Genomic DNA, 17,800 nt, shown 5'->3' with positions numbered 1-17,800 from the left:
AATTGCATTCTAATAAAGATAAAAATGTGTTAGTGCATAATTGCATTCTAATAAAGACAAAAATGTGTTAGTGCATAATTGCATTCTAATAAAGACAAAAATGTGTTAGTTCAAATTATAAAGTAAAATAGGAACATACTTCCTTTATTTAAGTTATTTATTTAAGTTATATACCAATATGACTTTGCTGTATAGATACTAAAACACAGACAAGAAATCATCATCTTTTATATTAATTTATACTTATATAATGTTATTTGGATATATCAAAAATATATTTATATAAATAGCATGCTTTCCCTTCACCGAGAGGGCTTCTACTAAATTAAATTCTACATAGCTTTCCCTCCTTGGAAATCATACACTTGACTGCTTTGGGGTTATTCAAAATGCAAAATGTCATGTGACAAGGACTATTGGGAAAACAAAGCAAAATGAGATTCCAGGTTGAGGAAAAGCATAAACTGGCCTCTAAAAGCCCTATAGTATCCCCTAGATTTAAACAGCTAAGCACCATGTTTCAATTAAAGGCAAATTAATTTGCTTTCATTGTGTTAAAAAGGAGCATCACACCAACGTTATCCACTATACACTAGCTTAACAAGGGCTCTGATCATGGATTTCCAACATCCGTCACAGGCCCTTATATATAATGAGATAAATGCAAGAAAGTTGTTTTCCTTCTTTCCTGTATTTTGCTTAAAGAATGCTGTTTTTAAAAGCTGACTTGTAGGGGCTTCCCTGGTGGCACAGTGGTTAAGAATCCGCCTGCCAATGCAGGGGATATGGGTTTGATCCCTAGTCCGGGAAGATCCCACATGCTGCAGAGCAACTAAGCCCGTGTGCCACAACTTCTGAGCCTGCACTCTAGAGCCTGTGAGCCACAACTACCAAGCCCACGAGCCGCAACTACTGAAGCCCATGTGCCTAAAGCCGGTGCTCTGCAACAAGAGAAGCCACCACAATGAGGAGCCCGAGCACCACAACGAAGAGTAGCCCCCGCTCACCACAAGTAGAAGAAAGCCCACGTGCAGCTACAAAGACCCAATACAGCCAAAAATAAATTAATTAATTAATTAAATAAATTTTAAAAAATAAAAAAATAAAAATAAAAGCTGACTTGTAAATATACTGGTTGAAGTCTAGGTCCCACTTTGAATTTGTAGGTGTAACAGGTAGATTAATAAACTGTGAGAAACGGTGCTACAGGCAGACATCTTTCACTGCTTTCTGTGGTTTATCTACAATTACTTTTGGTTTTTGAAGAGCCACTGCGTGAAAAAAAGAAACAAAAACCTACATAGACCAATCTAGATTTAGAACTGGGAGAAAAAGCAATGGAAGATAAATGCTAATGAAAGGAATTTATTTAGAAGCCAGTCATAATATCCTCTTATTTGGTCCTGATGATAAAATGTTTTATAAGAAACTCTTACTGACACAATCTGGGGAGTCTAGAGAGCTTACCAAGACTACTAGCAAGTGGGTTGAAGCTAAAATTATACAAAGTAACAGCTAAAACAAGGACAGATTTCTATTCTGATTCCTCTGGGATATGCAAAAGCATCATTTTGGAAGCTCACCTAGAATTACACTACAGACACTTACGTAACAATCACCTGAAGACTTTGTTCCCCCAGAATGCTGCCATTGCATCAGACTGCATTTCCTAGATTTATATGTGACATCACCACACACTTTGTTATACCATGAATCACACACTGCACTGTCAAATCTCATTAGGCCTACTGGCTATTAAAAAAATGAAGTGTCATCAAATACTGCCTAAATTCCATTCCCAAGCTTTCCATTTTGCAAACTGTTCAGAGCTCTCATCTTAAAGAAAATTTGCTTGTAATAATGAAACAGGAACCCTATAGCTCAACACCAACTTCAATGCTTCCATCCTGCCCAATCTCCCTATTTCATCCCGGAAAACTCCTCTCTTGATTACGGTATTATAATAACCATGGAAGATAGAATCATTTGCAGGGTGAATATAAATGCTTTATTTCACGGTCATAAATGCTGTAGCATTCCTTACCACCCAAAGAGTATTAAGGTCTCATAACAAATGGGACCATCTGGAATGTTAAATTTGCCTGGCCCGTAACAGGAATGGGGGCCAGAGAGAGGGTAGGATGGAAATTCCCTCTAAGAAACAGTTGTCAGATCCATCACAGATTTGTGATGGAGCTGTTCATACTCTTGGCTTCGATGTTGAATATCCTCAGATGATCTACATAATTGTGGTTTTTTTAGGTATCCAAGATAACTAAGGTGCTTACTGGGACACCTTAATACTGTGCATGAGTGGGTAAGCTATTTTGTTACATTATAAAATTCCCTGAGCTCCTGACAAATCTCCACATTGCTGTCTGCTTTTCCATAATGTCAATGTCAGGAATCCACACATATTTGTAATGACTCAACCACCTGGTCTATACCTCCTTTCTTTAACTATATTATATATACACATTCTATGTATGTTATACTCCAAAGCTTTAAGCTATGCTGCATATTTGCCATTGCTTCCTATTGGTTAAATTTTGCTTTTCTCTCTCTTTCTATTATCTGTTAAAAATACTGCCTAAATGAATTGACCTGTTCTTAAAGAACAGGTGAAATTAGTGTCTAAACTCACCAGCCATCCCAAAGTTAAGCTGAGGCATTTCTTCAGGCTTTGTTTTCTTGGGGCTTGGCAAGTCTCTTGAAGAGTCAGGTGGGAAGGCCCATAGTTTCTTCCGTGGATTGACAGTGGATGTTGGGGATTTCACAGGCTTGTTTGTGGTAGGACACCATTTGTAGCCAGGATTTGCTTTCATAAATGCATCTTTATACTATAAATAAAGAATAGGTAACATATTTTAATTAACACATAGATTGAAAAAGTTCTAGTACCTTCACCTTACTCCCCTATTTAGATAATGAATGAAAAAAACACTTTCAGTAAGTTCTTTCCTTGTAGAAGAATGACAATCTCAGTACAGGGCTTTAGAGCTAGGACGTGAATTTATCTACTAGAAAGTTCATTTGTGGGATGAGGGTTCAGAGGCAACACATTTTGTATCTTTTAATCCTCTTCTTTTTTTTTTTAGGATCCAAAAAGTTACCTGACCTTGGTAAAGAAAGGGAGTTATTCATAATGTGGTACGTAAAGCAGCACCTATTTCAAAGTAAGTATCAAGTACCTTACAAAATGTGAGTCAGTACCAGGGCCAGTAACTAGATTCTGCTCACTGCTTAATTTGCTAAGTATGTTAAAAATTAAATCTGTACAGGCAAATGCAGGGAAACCTAACAGAGCAAAGTTATCAGTTGTGGGATAAAAGCACCAAGATCACGAATGGGAGATGCAGAACAAGGTAGGGCAAACTGATGCAGAACTTTTTAGTTCTTTGAAGATGCAGGGCCATGTAGAAGAAAGAGTACTGGATGCAGAGTCTGATGACCTGGCTTCAAAACCCACCTCTGCTATTAGCCAGCTGTGGACATTAAGCAAATTATACAACCTTTCTCAGCCTCAATTCTTCCATCTAAAAAGTGTAGCTGCACCTGGTAACATCCCAGGGTTTTGTAATGAGCACATGTGATCTCAAAAGTGAACATGCTGCGAGCTGTGATGTGTGATGTTGCAGATTAATCCATCACAAACTGTATGTCTTTACTTGGAGGTTTCAAACTTCACTGTTAATATCTTCCTTCCTCCTTCACTTTTCTGTGGTTTTCTCCCTTTTCCCCAACTCGGCCATTTCTTTCCCTTTCCTGACAATACTTAAACAAAAATATATTTCTTGCTATTCATGTTATATTGCCAATGGTTATGTTATCTGATAAAATGTATTTTTCATGTATTCTTCAATGATTTTATGTTATATGATTGCCAGATACCTTATTTAATTAATACAATTCTTTCAATCCCCTAAACTTTCTTTTTAAAATGGTCACTCTGTGTGTAAAATTAATTTAGTGTAAGCTCAAAATAGCTTTTTTATCTAACTCATTAAAGAAAAAAAAGGTTCCTTTACCCTTAGTGTAAGAAAAGTATATGGAATCCAACTAACAAACTTTTTCCACCACTTCACTTTAAATCATATAAATGAAAATTGTATTGTAAATAATATAATGCAATGTTAGTAGTCAATGGTTTAGAATCATCCCCCAAAATCACTCAATTCAAATTTTCTGAATAATCAATTTTTTTAAACTAAAAGCTGTATATCTGCATATTGATACATAGGTATATGAGGAAGGAAGGTAAGCGTAAAAAACAGTAAGATACAGTTCTACTTTTCCTACAAAAATAATTAAAATGGGATACAAGGCCAGATGCAAACTAGAATTTACCATCACATAACAGAATAAATTTGGAGGTATCAATGTAATGTAAGAGGTACTCTATCCCAGCACATTCACATGCATGGGGGGATTTACATGTTAAGCTGAGGCAGACAAATAGCCTCGCCTGCTGTCTGGAGGTGGAAAGTGACAAATGATAGGGTGAGATAAAAGCAGCAGGCACATGCATCATTATTTTGTCCCAGCAAAATGCACACGAGCTGGTCTGTCAGATGAACAGTCATTTGGACAAAGGTCACCACTCTATAACGTAACAAAAGACTATCAAACAAATTAACATATTTGTCGTAAGAAATTTTAAAAGTTTTGGGTACTTCTGGTGGTTTCTTAAGAAAAAAGTCCCAATTCACGGATGGGACTAGACAGATGGATGTCACTAGCCTTCAGATTTCTTCTGTTTCTTAGGTGTCCCCTTCCTCCCCTCCAATGTTGTCGATCTGCTAGGTAAGTTCTTTCCCAGTAAATATTACATCCTTTTCTAAGAATCACTTAGCAATTAGCTTTGATGAAAATCAACATGTGTAATGAAAATGATAATACTGTCATTCTTATGAATGAATTATTACCAGCATCAACTATTTTTAAAAGCACTGATGGTATTAATAAATAAGTTAGCTTAAACTAACTTATGATGTGGAGCTGTGCTGAAGATAACATAAAGCAGAGACAATCACTGACCATACACATCTCTTTCTCTTGCACTTATTCTACCCACCCACCCACATCCATCTCAATAATTTGAGCAAAAGCGTTAAGAATGTAGGAGACAGAGAAAAGAATAACACACAGCCCTTGTCCTTAAGGAGTTTAAAGCTTAGATGGAGATGTCATAAATTCACGAAAAGACATACAGGTCAACACAAGCAGTGTATGAACACCAAGTGAGGGCGGAGGCAGGAAGAACCCTCAGCATGTGAGGATGTCTGTCCTTGGAACTGGGCTCATCATCAATCACTTGCTCTGATTCAGCTATAAGAGACAACAGAAAGGCTTAATCATTTGTTGTGATGAGGTTATTAGGAAAGGGATTACAGAGAAAGCTGAGTAAGGGAGAAATGAAAAAAGACTATATATAGTCTGAAGCAAATAGCTGAGTGCAAGTATTAGCAAGCTGGTCAACCATGTGAGCAAAAATCCATCAGCACAGGACTGAAAGGACCAAAGAGACAGGCCCACCCATCCAGATCCCCAAGGCAGGGCTTTCAGGCTGGGGGTGGGAGGGGAAGCTCAGTTATCCTCCAAGAACATCAATCACAGGCGTCCTATCTCCTAGGTAACTAACCTCCTGCTAAAACACTGATTTTTTTAAATCTCCCATTAATATAAAAGTTCCTATTTTATTTTTGCAAATTTCCAACTGATTAGATAACCTAAGTGAATTTACCTTATAGGCACAGATCCTGACTTACACAAGATGCTCAGTAAATGCTGGCTCCCTTCTGTCCACCCTCAACCACTACCACATTTCATTAGCAATGATTAATACATCACTGTTATTCAAGAATGGTATTAAGTACATACCCTTTGCCACAGTATCTGTCTACTTCATATATGACAATGGCATTACTATATACCAAAAGACAACACTCTATTATGTTAATCTTTAAAAAATTGGGTCTCAACATTACATACCTTTGCAGATCATTTATAAGAATGGGAAATGTGATCTTAAAAAGCACCTTAAGGAGAGATGTACTTATTAACTGTCTTCCAATTGTTTGTTTCTAATTGGAGGGGAGGGGATGTATCAAAAAGTCCAGGAGTGTTTCTAGCTATTATTACAGTCTAGATCTTCTCAACAGAGTGAAAGAGAATGATACCCCTGGTGAGGTCCAGTAATAAGGGACCCTGGGAATATCTATACAAATGAAGAGAGCTGCTTCTGGTGCAAATACGTGAAATATCACCATGATAAAAAAAAAAAAAAAAACTACCGGAATTATGAAAGAGAGATTACACAGGAATTATCTGATTTTTAAAGAGCTATAACACACTTTTAAATCTTAGAACTCTGCAGGGGGCTAAGTGAATCCCTAGCATAATAAATTTTGAGACAGCTAATGAATTTTGAGACAGCTGTACCTTTTCACATTGGCAGGCAGAAATCACCTTATATAGGGTGGAAGAGGAGAGGAAGATATTTGAGAAGTGGCATTAATTTGTACTTCCTTAGTTTTAGGAACTTTCCCTCACAGAACTTTAAAACTTCTCATTTAGATCTGAATTATTCTTACTAGATATTTTAATAGGAAGAAAATTAATTAGACTTTTATATGACAGAACACTGAATTAAGTTTACAGTTCCAACAGAATAAAAATATTTCAAATTATACATTAACCTATAAAACTTTCATGTTAAAGCCACTACAGTAAAAGCTATACACTTCAAAAAGTGACTTGAATAAGTGACCAGGGAATTGTTTGGTTCTCTTGTAGAAAAGTCATAAAGGAAAAACTGAGTTGGCTACAGATACAGTTGCCTAAATTGCCTATAAGGATTACTGTGGCAACGGCAGTTCATTTCCACGTATAAAGTTTCTTAAAGGACAATTTTACTCCCTAATTTGGGTAAGGAGGAGAAAGTCAGTTTAATCAGTTAGCACTATTTAAAAAGTACCAAAAATTTCAGAATTTCTTTTAAAATGTAATTTTGGTACATTTTAAAAGGTAGATAGGGATCTGGGTAAGAAACTACATTTCTGAAAATGTATGAATAGATAATTCATGTTAACTAATTTGAATTGTAAAATGTTTTCTTTAAAAAATGTGTTCGCTTAGGTTTAGTAATTTCCTTAAACACTTTAAACTTTTTCTTTTAAAAATAGTTTATGGCATAAATTTGCAATGTTTCAAACGGTACAAAAGTTAATTTTTACCTACATCCCTTTGAATGACCACAAATTCCAAAGTAATCAAGATTTACTGTAGGATATTGGAGTATTAGGTCCCTCAATCAATCCAAATATTAACATCTGAAACCAATACCAAAAATTAGTTTTAAGAGACAGTTTAAATTCTCAATATGTCACTCACTATGAGGTCTATTTTTTTTTATCACTAGCTATGGGGTCTTTATAAAGTCCCTATAATTTTATTTGATTTGAATATTTAAATGGTAGTGTTTACTAACAATTAGCAAATGGATTGATGTTTCTGAAATCAAGTAGTTAGCTCACTTAATGGAACATCTATTTTGTTAGGGATTATTAATCACATTGGACAGTATCTGCCAAGTTGGGCAAATGATGCATTTTAGTTTTGTTGATTCTTGTGTTTCCAAGACTAATTTTGTATTTCAGTAGCACTTCAGCATGTTAACAGGTCCTAATAAAAACAGTAAAAGATTACTAGGTAAAGAAGTAACAAATACAAACAAACATAAGTTTGTTTATCAGGAACAACTAACGTGTGTATAGCATTTTAAACTTCAGACCATGCCTGTGCACACAATGCCTTATTTGCATCTTACCTCAACCCTGTGAGGGCAGGCATCTTTATTGCCATTTATAAACGTGGAAACTCAGAAAGGTCTGAGAATGGAGAAGGCCAAGTATGAGAACCCAAGCTCTACTACTACTAATTTGCTGCCCTGGATAAGTCACGTAAGTCCTCTGGGCCACAGTGTCCTCATCCTTAGCTTTCGGAAAATAATATCTAACTCATGGGATTATTCTTAGGATTAAGTGAGTCAAATGTTTATAATGGAATCCTGGGCAGAATAAAGCAATACTCAAAACTTGATATTATTATTTCAAAAATAAACACTTGCATTTTTTATAGTAAGAAAGTCCTGACATCTGGAACACAGGAATGGGAAAGGTCTCAGAAACAAAAAGTACTGGGAAACATGAAGCCCAAATCTTTGGTTTTACTACCCACCTCCCCGCAAAGTGGCGGGGCCCCTAATTAAGTGATACTCAGAAAACTCCACACAGAGTAAAGTCATTTCATTAGAGGCAGTCCAAAGTGGCTGACAGAAGAAAGAAATGTCAATTGACAGCTGAGGGTGAACCGAAAAGAAAGACTCATGGAAAAGCAAAGAGGAAATTCAAAAGAACAAAAGGGTTAAGAATCATTTAATATACAGATAAAAATATGACTGTAACTCAATTGTTCACAAAGGTCTCACCAAATTACAGATTATAAAATTATTCTTGTAGAGAAACAATGGGTTGAAATTTTGAAAAAATTCAACAGGCATTCTGAAATTTTTAAGTAAGGAAGTATTTAAACAAAATATTACATAAAATTTCTGGGATAAATATATAAAATAAGAGTGTTTAAAGAAACAGCTAAGTTTCATCTACCTAGAAATCACTTTTGAGTAACACTTGTTTCTCCAGAATGTGGGGATAAATGAGGTGCTGCTCTAGCTTAGTAGTATGAAAGATGCCACAGCATTCTTGTAAAAATACAAATTCTGTTAAGCATGATGTGATAATTAACAAAAGCTGTTCAGAGTAATACAAGAGAAAATGACGGTAAATCTTCTTTGGAGAAGAATACATTTCTGATGAAATCAAAGCAAGGGAATGAATATGTTAATTTTATCTTGAAGAAACATGGAGAAAGAACTGATCACTAAAGACCCCATGGAGATTTGTGGTGATAATCTCTCCTAGACTACTGACGACAACAGATACCAACATTTACGAAAGGCTATTACAGTTTCCCTTCAAGCTGTATTTTATTGCATTTAATTCCACAGCTCTTTTATTGACATACAACTGAACTTCCAACTTTTCAGGCCAGTCTCTCAAGATTTTTTGCCTTTATATCATCGTTTCCTGTTACTCTGATACAAATACCCCAGGCTTGGGGTAAAACTTTCTTGTTCTTAAAATTGTTCTCACTTTTCCGTATCTGCTCTTATCCTTGCCTTTCTTCTGAATCCTGTACCAAAGCCCATGCCAAATTCTATCAACTTCATAAAGCCTTTTCTGAAATACCCCCAACCTGACCCCAACCTCTGCACAGGCAGACTCTTCCCGTAAGACCCACGACATGTTACTGTTACCATTTTTGACTGACTTACTCAAATCTCTAGTCTCTCAGCTGTCTAAAGTGAGCAGTATATACTAAAAGGATGCTAGAGTCAAATAGGCAAGAGTATCCCAGGCTCCACCAATGTAGAAGTGGTCAAGATACTAACTCCAAAGAGCCTTAGATCGCTGCTCTGAAGAATGGGATAACTGACTTTACATGTTTGTGCTTAGGTAAAACATCCAGTCTGGAATGAACCAATTAATAAATGCATGCATTCTGCCTCATGCCTCAGATCCTACAAAAACCAAAGGAGGAGGTATTATAAAGGTCACTCAAAATTGCCTTAACTTTCCAGGTCCTCCCCTCTTCTTTGCACTGACTCTGCTCTACCTGAAGGACAACATATGTGATCCTCTACATTGACTGTCCATTAATTAACTATGACTATTAGTTTAAGTGACATGTGGAAGTTTCCAGCAATATCCTAGTCAAAAATGCAGGCTTATATTCATATATTTGTAAGGGAAAATGTTAAAAGGAAAAATAATATTGTTTCTGGGTCTCCTAACAGGCAGTTGAAGAAGCTAGAGCCTGTGAATGTCCACAACACTGCACCATCATGCACACTGCTGAATTTAAGAAAAGAACCCAGGTTATATCCTTAGGACAGTATTTTTTAAATTACTTATAACTAATTATTGCTCTAATGAGATTCATCAGAGAATATGAAACCCTCATTCAACCATTTTTTCAACAATGCCAATCAGTACTGGGAAATAATTCAAGAAACCCAAAAGAAATCCCAAAACAGGTACGTCCTCTTACCAGATGCACAAAGAGAAAATAATCAAAAAGCAAGGGAAGAGTCAGAGAAAGTTTTAACAGGTTAAAAAAAATGATCTCTTCAAAGTTGTATTAATTATTACTTTAAGAATATATTTTAAAAACAAGAAGAGAATGGAAAAATTAAGTATTTCTCATTCAATTGATAATGACAGAATAGATATTGGTGAACATCACATAACTATTTACACTCACATGCAAACTATGCTGCAAGACTATGTCTTGTTCCTAATAGAGAACACATTTTAAATTGGGGGTTTAAAATTAAAAGATTACACATATAAAAATAGTTTTAAAAATGACTGCCTGGAGAGAGGGGACCTTGAGGAACTGAGACCATATTTATCACTAACAATCGTTAAGACATTGAAGCCACATTGAAGCCACCCAATAAGTTTTTGTTGATTAAGCTGACATTTCAATTAAGGCTGCAATATTAACACAAAAAGCACCAGCACAATTACCTGCACTTTAACATAATTTCGAAACCACTTGGTAAATAAGTTGAAACGAGTATCACTTGTGCCTAGAAACCAATTGTATAAAGGATTTTCAAAGCAACTGAACCTTCCACACTTGGTACTAGAAGTGAGACAATATTTCATAAGAGCAACAAGGCAAGTTGTGAGATGGAAGATCCAGTTATGGTCTCTACTTGAAGTAGTTTGCAGTGGGGGGCACCTTATCAGATTTAGATTTCATTACTCACCACAATGGCAAATACTGTGAAGCTAATTAACTAATTAGTAAAGGAATTCCTGTATGAAAATAATGCTTCCTCCTCTTAAAAATGGCCACCTATTTGGTTTGTAAAGTAGCAGTATTTAAGAAAAAGCAAACAGTATATGTGAGACAGGCTACATGTTATCCAAAAACATTAATCCAAAAACAAACTCAAGAGTTTAATTATAGGAAGTTCATGCAGTTCCCTATGAGGTTTCAGATAATTGTTTGTTTTATCATATAAGCATGACTATGAAAGGATCTAAAGCTATTTAGTAGGAAAATTTTACTGTTAATTACTGTTATGCTCATGAAAATGTCCTGCGACATTTAAAATCATGTAGGTTACTGGAATTGATTTTAAATTTTCTAGATGCTCTATATAGTTAAAATCCTGTCTTTAACAATACAGTTAATTCCTGAAGCCTTATGTAATCGTTAATTACATAGCAACTATGCTAATCATTTACTCTGGATTCAAATGTCCCTGAACATTGCATAAGAAATTTTTATGTTCCATATTAGCTTGTTAAAAAACTCAATAAAACCACATCAGTTGAAATAACTATTTTTCTACATACTGAGATATCTAATAAAATGTCTCACTTGAAACTCTGTATTTGTCCCCTGCTGGTTCATCTTTCCATAGAACTTAACCAAATGTTTGCGTGGCTAGGGCTCTCATGAATCAAGATTATTTGCAAGTTGCAACACTCAAGAAACAGTTAGAATTACTCCTTTCAAGTTTAACCACAATGATATTGCTTTGCTTTCCCCTTACTTGCTAAATCCACTAGACAATACATTTTAAATGCATAATGAACTCACGTTAATTTAAGATTATTTTAGAAACAGACCAGAATACAATTTTTCAAGAAATTTACTCACATTTTGGAATTAATGCCCCACCTCTCTGAATAGCCTTCCTGCATAGAAATACTTCTCACCAACTATTGCCTACACAGTGTTTACATGCATGCACACATCACAGTACATCCTGTTCCACTGCCATTCATTCATTTACTGGTTTTAAATATTCATGCTGCACAACCTACAGAAACAAGGCAAATCTCTGGATAATTGCGTTTATTGCAAAATCAAAAAGTATTAGCGCTGGAAGGGATACAAATTTTGCTCTAACTTTCTCATTCTAAAAACATATTTTAAAAAAAGAAAAGAAAAGAAAAGCTGAGACCCAGAGATTGACTTAGATATGGTTACAAAGCTATTCAGCATCAGAACTAGATTAATATTTTCATCTTTACTATGGGCATTCTCTGACAGCAGAAGCGGGTTCCTAGAAAAACTAAAAACAAAAACCATTCATAATAAATAAAATCACCTTCATAAAAATCAATCCCCCACATCAATCAGTGGAATATATACAATGAGAAAAAACTTCTTGGTAATAGGTTGCTTTCGGCACCTCACCAGTATTTGCAAGGTGGACTTGGAACTCAGGAATAGGAACAAAGCTTGTATGTCTTCACTTAACACTTGATTCAAAGATTCACCTGCGTGCTGCTAGACCTTTAGCACAGACTCCAAATTTACTGACTGGGGGTTATAGGATTGGTTGCTCACGGGCACCATAAAACCTCATCACTGTAACCTACCTCCTTGGCCATGTCTGTGTATTTCTGCTTTTCCTTTGGATCGAGAACAGCCCACCAATCAGCTAGTATCTTGGTAGCACCTCGGTTATCAAGCCTGGGGTGTTCCTGACGTACAAGAGAGCGATGACGTTTGCAAAATAAGAGAAATGCATTCATTGGTCTCCGGGCTCGCTGTTCTGGTGATTCATCATCTTCAGTTTCACCAACATCTTGCTCTAGACCATCGGCCCCAAGAAGTTGAACCTATTAGCAATAAAACAAAAGCCAAATGTTTAACACATCCTGGATAACTTTGCTTTAACAATTAGTCTTGGTTTTCAAATGATATTTTTCCTTAGCTCCACTTAAACAACTTACAAATTGGGGGGAAAAAACGATTTTTTAAAAGTCAGCAACCACTGTTTGTGGTTGGTAACCAACTTAAGATGTTTTCTTTTGCTTAGTTTCTACAGCAACCTGTGCATGTCTGTATTACAGCATATATTACATTGTTGTTATAATTGCTTACATTTTTTTCTCACTAACAGTGAGCTCTTTGAGGACAAAAGCTCTCTTATTTTCCTCATACACAGTGCATAGCTTAATGTCTGGTCTAACATTAGTATTTAACTAACTACTGAATGAAGGATTCAACCCATTCTGTGATATATGGGTCTCAAGATTAACAACAATACCCACATAAGATACATGAGCATTAGTTCTGTCTTTCTACTCTTTTTTTTTTTTTTCTTTTTTGCGGTACGTGGGCCTCTCACTGTTGTGGCCCCTCCCGCTGAGGAGCGCAGGCTCCGGACGCGCAGGCCCAGCGGCCATGGCTCACGGGCCCAGCCGCTCCGCAGCATGTGGTATCCTCCCGGACCAGGGCACGAACCCACGTCCCCTGCATCGGCAGGCGGACTCTCAACCACTGCGCCACCAGGGAAGCCCCTTTCTACTCTTTGGAATGTCCTGTTGTACAACTAATAATATGAAAATGTTTAACATGAAAGTAGATAAAAATCTAATACAGACTACTTAATGTTTTTGTGCATATCACAAGTAGAGCCTCCTAGTGTAAAAATCAAAACAGACCTCTAACATTATTTGAAGGAAGAACTACATAGTAAATTTTCAAGCTTGTAGATATCACACTTTCTTGTCCACTGAAATTCAATGGTGATAGGGCTTAAACTTTCAAAATCTGTTTTGAATCCTCCCTTTTCCTAAGCATTTCATTCAAGGTCTTCAAGGACTTCTGCAAAGCTCTGATCCTCTCCATCTGTGTAATTCTCATTGCCACTGCCCTAGTACCACTCTTGCCTATGGCCTTGCCATCATGCTTTCAATCTCTTACAATACTTCCTGCGCATGGCTGCAGGTTAAATTTCTTAAAGCACATTTCTGATCACAGAATCTCAGAATGTAACACGATTGTTAAGTATCTTCTAAGGCTAAAATATGACAGTGCGAACAAGAACATAAGTCCAGTATGCTTACTAAAACCATTTCTTTACTTGCTGCTTCACAGTTAAAATCAAGAAGGATCGAGGTAGTTGTTAGACTGCATTACACAGTAGGGCAGTAGTTTTTAAACATGAGTGGGCACTGGAATCCCTGGAGGTCTTGTTAAAACACAGATTGTTAAGTCCCATTCCCAGAGCTTCTGATTCTGTAGGTCTGGAGTGGGCCTTGAGAATGTGTATTTCTAACAAGTTGCCAGGTTACGCTGATGCTGCTAGCCTGGGGATCACACTTCGAGAACCACTACTATAAGGCAACCAGGTTCTCTTATATCGTGTTTATTGGGCAACTGTTAGAGACGCTCTAGGACAAATCATTAGCTTCATCCAATTAGATGTTTTTTAAAAGTCTTTTAAGTTTAAATTAAGTATTGCACATGCATTTAATTAACCATCAATTATCTTCAAACACAAATAGTACAGCAACAATCGTGAAGTCATAGCTACTTGATTTGGAACTACATTAGGGATTATTACTGGGGGTGAGGGATACAGAGTGATCTTCCTCATTATGTGTAAAATCATTAAAAATGATGTGAGTTTTCAAGGAATATTTATTTAGCATTCTGAATCTAAGAAGCTACAGAAAAAAATCAGGCATAAAAAAATGTATTATGTAGGTTGAGGAAGTAATTATAGTTTCCCTTCAGAAAAGAATAACTTTTGATTCAGTTACTAAATTATAAAACTCAAGCCAAGAGCTGAGATAAATAAGACAAATCCTGGCCCAAGGAGCTCACTGTTTGGGGAGAGGAGAAAGATATATAAGCAAATAAATTAAAAAGCAGGATGATGACTGCAACAATGAACCAGTGCAGTAATGAAGCACTAGCAGATGGGTAGGAGAACAGAGAAGTCTCCCTAGAAAAGGTGTGGTCTGGGCTAAATTTTGAAAGATGAATCAGTGTGTGTAGGGTAGTCAATGGGGAGTCATGGGGAACTAACAGAGATTAAAGCTCAATAGTTCAGACACTTATATGCAGCTCAATAGTACCAGTATATAAAAGATTAGAACAGGAATCTAAGGTTACAGAAGAAGGTATGGGTCACTTCATGAAGAATGTGCTCTGTCGTGTTAAAAAAAAAGAAAAAAAAGAAAAAAAAGTGCATTTAACCCTGTAAATGAGTGGTTTCAGACTGCATGGATCAATAAAAACCCTTGGGAGGGGATCAACACAGATTACCAATTTTTTGTTTTGCCAAGTATGAACATTAAAAAAAAATTTTAACTACTATCTAATATTATAATTGTTTCATTAAATTAACTAATCAAAAAGTAAACAAATAAATAATTGTATGATATACAAATTAAATTAAAATGAAAAGGTATCTGGACCTATTTTTCTTTCACCAGAGGCCAAGTAACACTCTGCAACAAATCAACACTAGCACTGGACCAGGCTATGGAAACCACAGCTGGATGCAATGAAGAGCCATGAGTGGTTTTAAGCAGGGGAAAGACATTGTTAGATCTGTATTTTGAGAAAACTCCTGTCATCAGTGTTGAGCATGAATTACAGTAGCAAAACTAGAGTTAAACAAAACTAGAGGAACAAGTTAAAAGTTTATTCCAGCTGTCCATGCAAGAATGGAGACAGGGCTGAATCAAGGCAGTAATCACGAGAATGGAGAATTGAAAACAGAAACAATATTCACTAATGAGGTAGAACCAAGAGTGATTGGTGTCTAACTGGATGTAAAGGTTGAAAAAGGAAGAGTGTTTCCAACTTTGGCAGCAAGATTCCTTCATACACAACAGAGAACACTTTTTCTCAAATGAGAGAAATTAGATCTGGTGGCAGAATGTGAAGTGGCTCTTAGCAGAGAAGTCCCAGTTGGGATAATGAACTGATGTACCAATATAAAGAAGTAAGACCAAGGGTGTGGGTGAGATCTCTGAATGTGGACCAAAAAGAGAAGATGACTTGGCTTCCCTGGTGGCGCAGTGGTTGAGAGTCTGCCTGCCGATGCAGGGGACACGGGTTCGTGCCCCGGTCCGGGAAGATCCCACATGCTGCAGAGCGGCTGGGCCCGTGAGCCATGGCCGCTGAGCCTGTGCGTCCAGAGCCTGTGCTCCGCAACGGGAGAGGCCACAACGGTGAGAGGCCCGCGTACCACAAAAAAAAAAAAAAAAAAAAAGGAGAAGAGGACTCGATGACTTCATTCTTTCACTTAATAACTATTTACTGGGCACCCGATATGGAGCAGGCACTGTTCTAGGTGATGCAGACAGAACAGTGAGCGTACAGACTCCCCATCCTCATGAAGATGAAGACTAGCACAACTGGCCTGCCACTCTGGAAGGATCTCTCTGGCTGCTTTGTTGAGAACAGACTGTAGAACGGCAAGAGCAGAGGCAGAGAGAGAGGGAGAACACAATAATCTGCACTAGCATTGGTGGTGGCTTGGATCAAGTAGCAGTAGTGACATTGCTAACAAGGGGTCAACTTGAGAACTATTTTGAAGGTATGGCTGAGAATTTACTGATGGATGGACAGATGTGAGACTTGAGCAAAAGAAAACAGACAAGGTTTCAGGTCTGACCAACTTGACAGTTGGAGTTGCCATTCACTGAGAAAGGAAAGATGTAGGAGGACGGGGTTTGCAGGAGAAAAGTGACAGCTTCATTTTGAACACATTCAAACTGAGATTCTGATTTGATATCTAAGTGGATATGTCAAGTAAACAGTCAAAAATACAGGTCCAGAGTTTAGAAGAAAGGTCCAGGGTGGAGACAGGAATTAAGATAAGAATGCCAGAGAACATCAACATTTGAAGGTAGAATAATGGAGGGACATCAACTAGAAGGAACCAGAATGGTATAGTTGGGAAGGTAGGAATAGAAATGAGTGATTGCTGTCATGGAAACAGCAGACAGCTTCAAGGACCAAGTGATCAACAGGTGCAAATGTGTCAGAGAGATCAAATTAAGCAAAAGCATAAACTTGGCAATTTCCTCAAACAGGAAGAATAACACCATTTCTCTGAAAACGGAAAGGAAAAGATGGATAAGGAGTGAGATAAGAGTAAGATGAGTAAGTAGAGAAAGCTGAAGGAGTCATTTCTGGTGGCCTCTATTTTCTCTGTGAAAGAGAAGTTCAACAGTGAGGAGACCATAAACAGTACCCAGAGAAGATGTCTGTGAAACAGGAAAAATGTTTATAATTCCTGCTGAGACAAGTGGAAGAGGGAGCTGATCCAAGCCTAGGACAAAAGACTGAATGAATATCGAAGGCCTGAAGAAGAGTAAAAGCATGTTTATGAAATTTGTAGTGACACAAAATAAGTACTCATCTATGTTTTATTGATTGACTGATTGATGGCTGCGTTGGGTCTTCATTGCTGTGCAAGGGCTTTCTCTAGTTGCGGCGAGCAGGGGCTACTCTTCGTTGCAGTGTGCGGGCTTCTCATTGCAGTGGCTTCTCTTGTTGAGGAGCACGGGCTCTAGGCGCATGGGTTTCAGTAGTTGTGGCACGGGGGCTCTAGAGCACAGGCTCAGTAGCTGTGGTGCGCGGGCTTAGCTGCTCCACGGCATGTGGGATCTTCCCAGTCCAGGGTTCGAACCCATGTCCCCTGCATTGGCAGGCGGATTCTTAACCACTGCGCCACCAGGGAAGTCCAGTACTCATCTATTCTTCTACTGAGCATATAACTATTCAAAATCTACTCTGTGCCAGCCACCATTCTAGGCTTTGATGAAGGAGAAGAGGACAGGAAGGGCAAGACCCTTGCTCTTACCAAGTTTATAGCCTAGTCTAGGAAGGCAGACATAAA

General features: G+C 37.3%; 1 protein-coding gene across 11 annotated transcripts in view; it reads right to left on the bottom strand.

Annotated features, from left to right (window-relative positions):
* Positions 1-17,800, bottom strand: part of BBX (BBX high mobility group box domain containing) — a 290,971-nt gene that overhangs the window by 80,903 nt on the left and 192,268 nt on the right. For all 11 annotated transcript variants that reach the window (XM_081235758.1, XM_081235759.1, XM_081235754.1 and 8 more), the window contains 2 exons: positions 12,528-12,770; positions 2,645-2,840 (listed from right to left, as the gene is read on the bottom strand). In XM_081235758.1, coding sequence (XP_081091884.1) covers positions 2,645-2,840; positions 12,528-12,770 — 439 coding nt within the window. The remainder of the gene's footprint in view (positions 1-2,644; positions 2,841-12,527; positions 12,771-17,800) is intronic.

The sequence above is a fragment of the Mesoplodon bidens genome, assembly GCF_964165515.1.
Source record: "Mesoplodon bidens genome assembly, chromosome: 5".
Taxonomy (NCBI): Eukaryota; Metazoa; Chordata; class Mammalia; order Artiodactyla; family Ziphiidae; genus Mesoplodon; species Mesoplodon bidens.
Note: the sequence above shows the minus strand (reverse complement) of the source record. Positions and strands in the feature narration are given on the sequence as shown.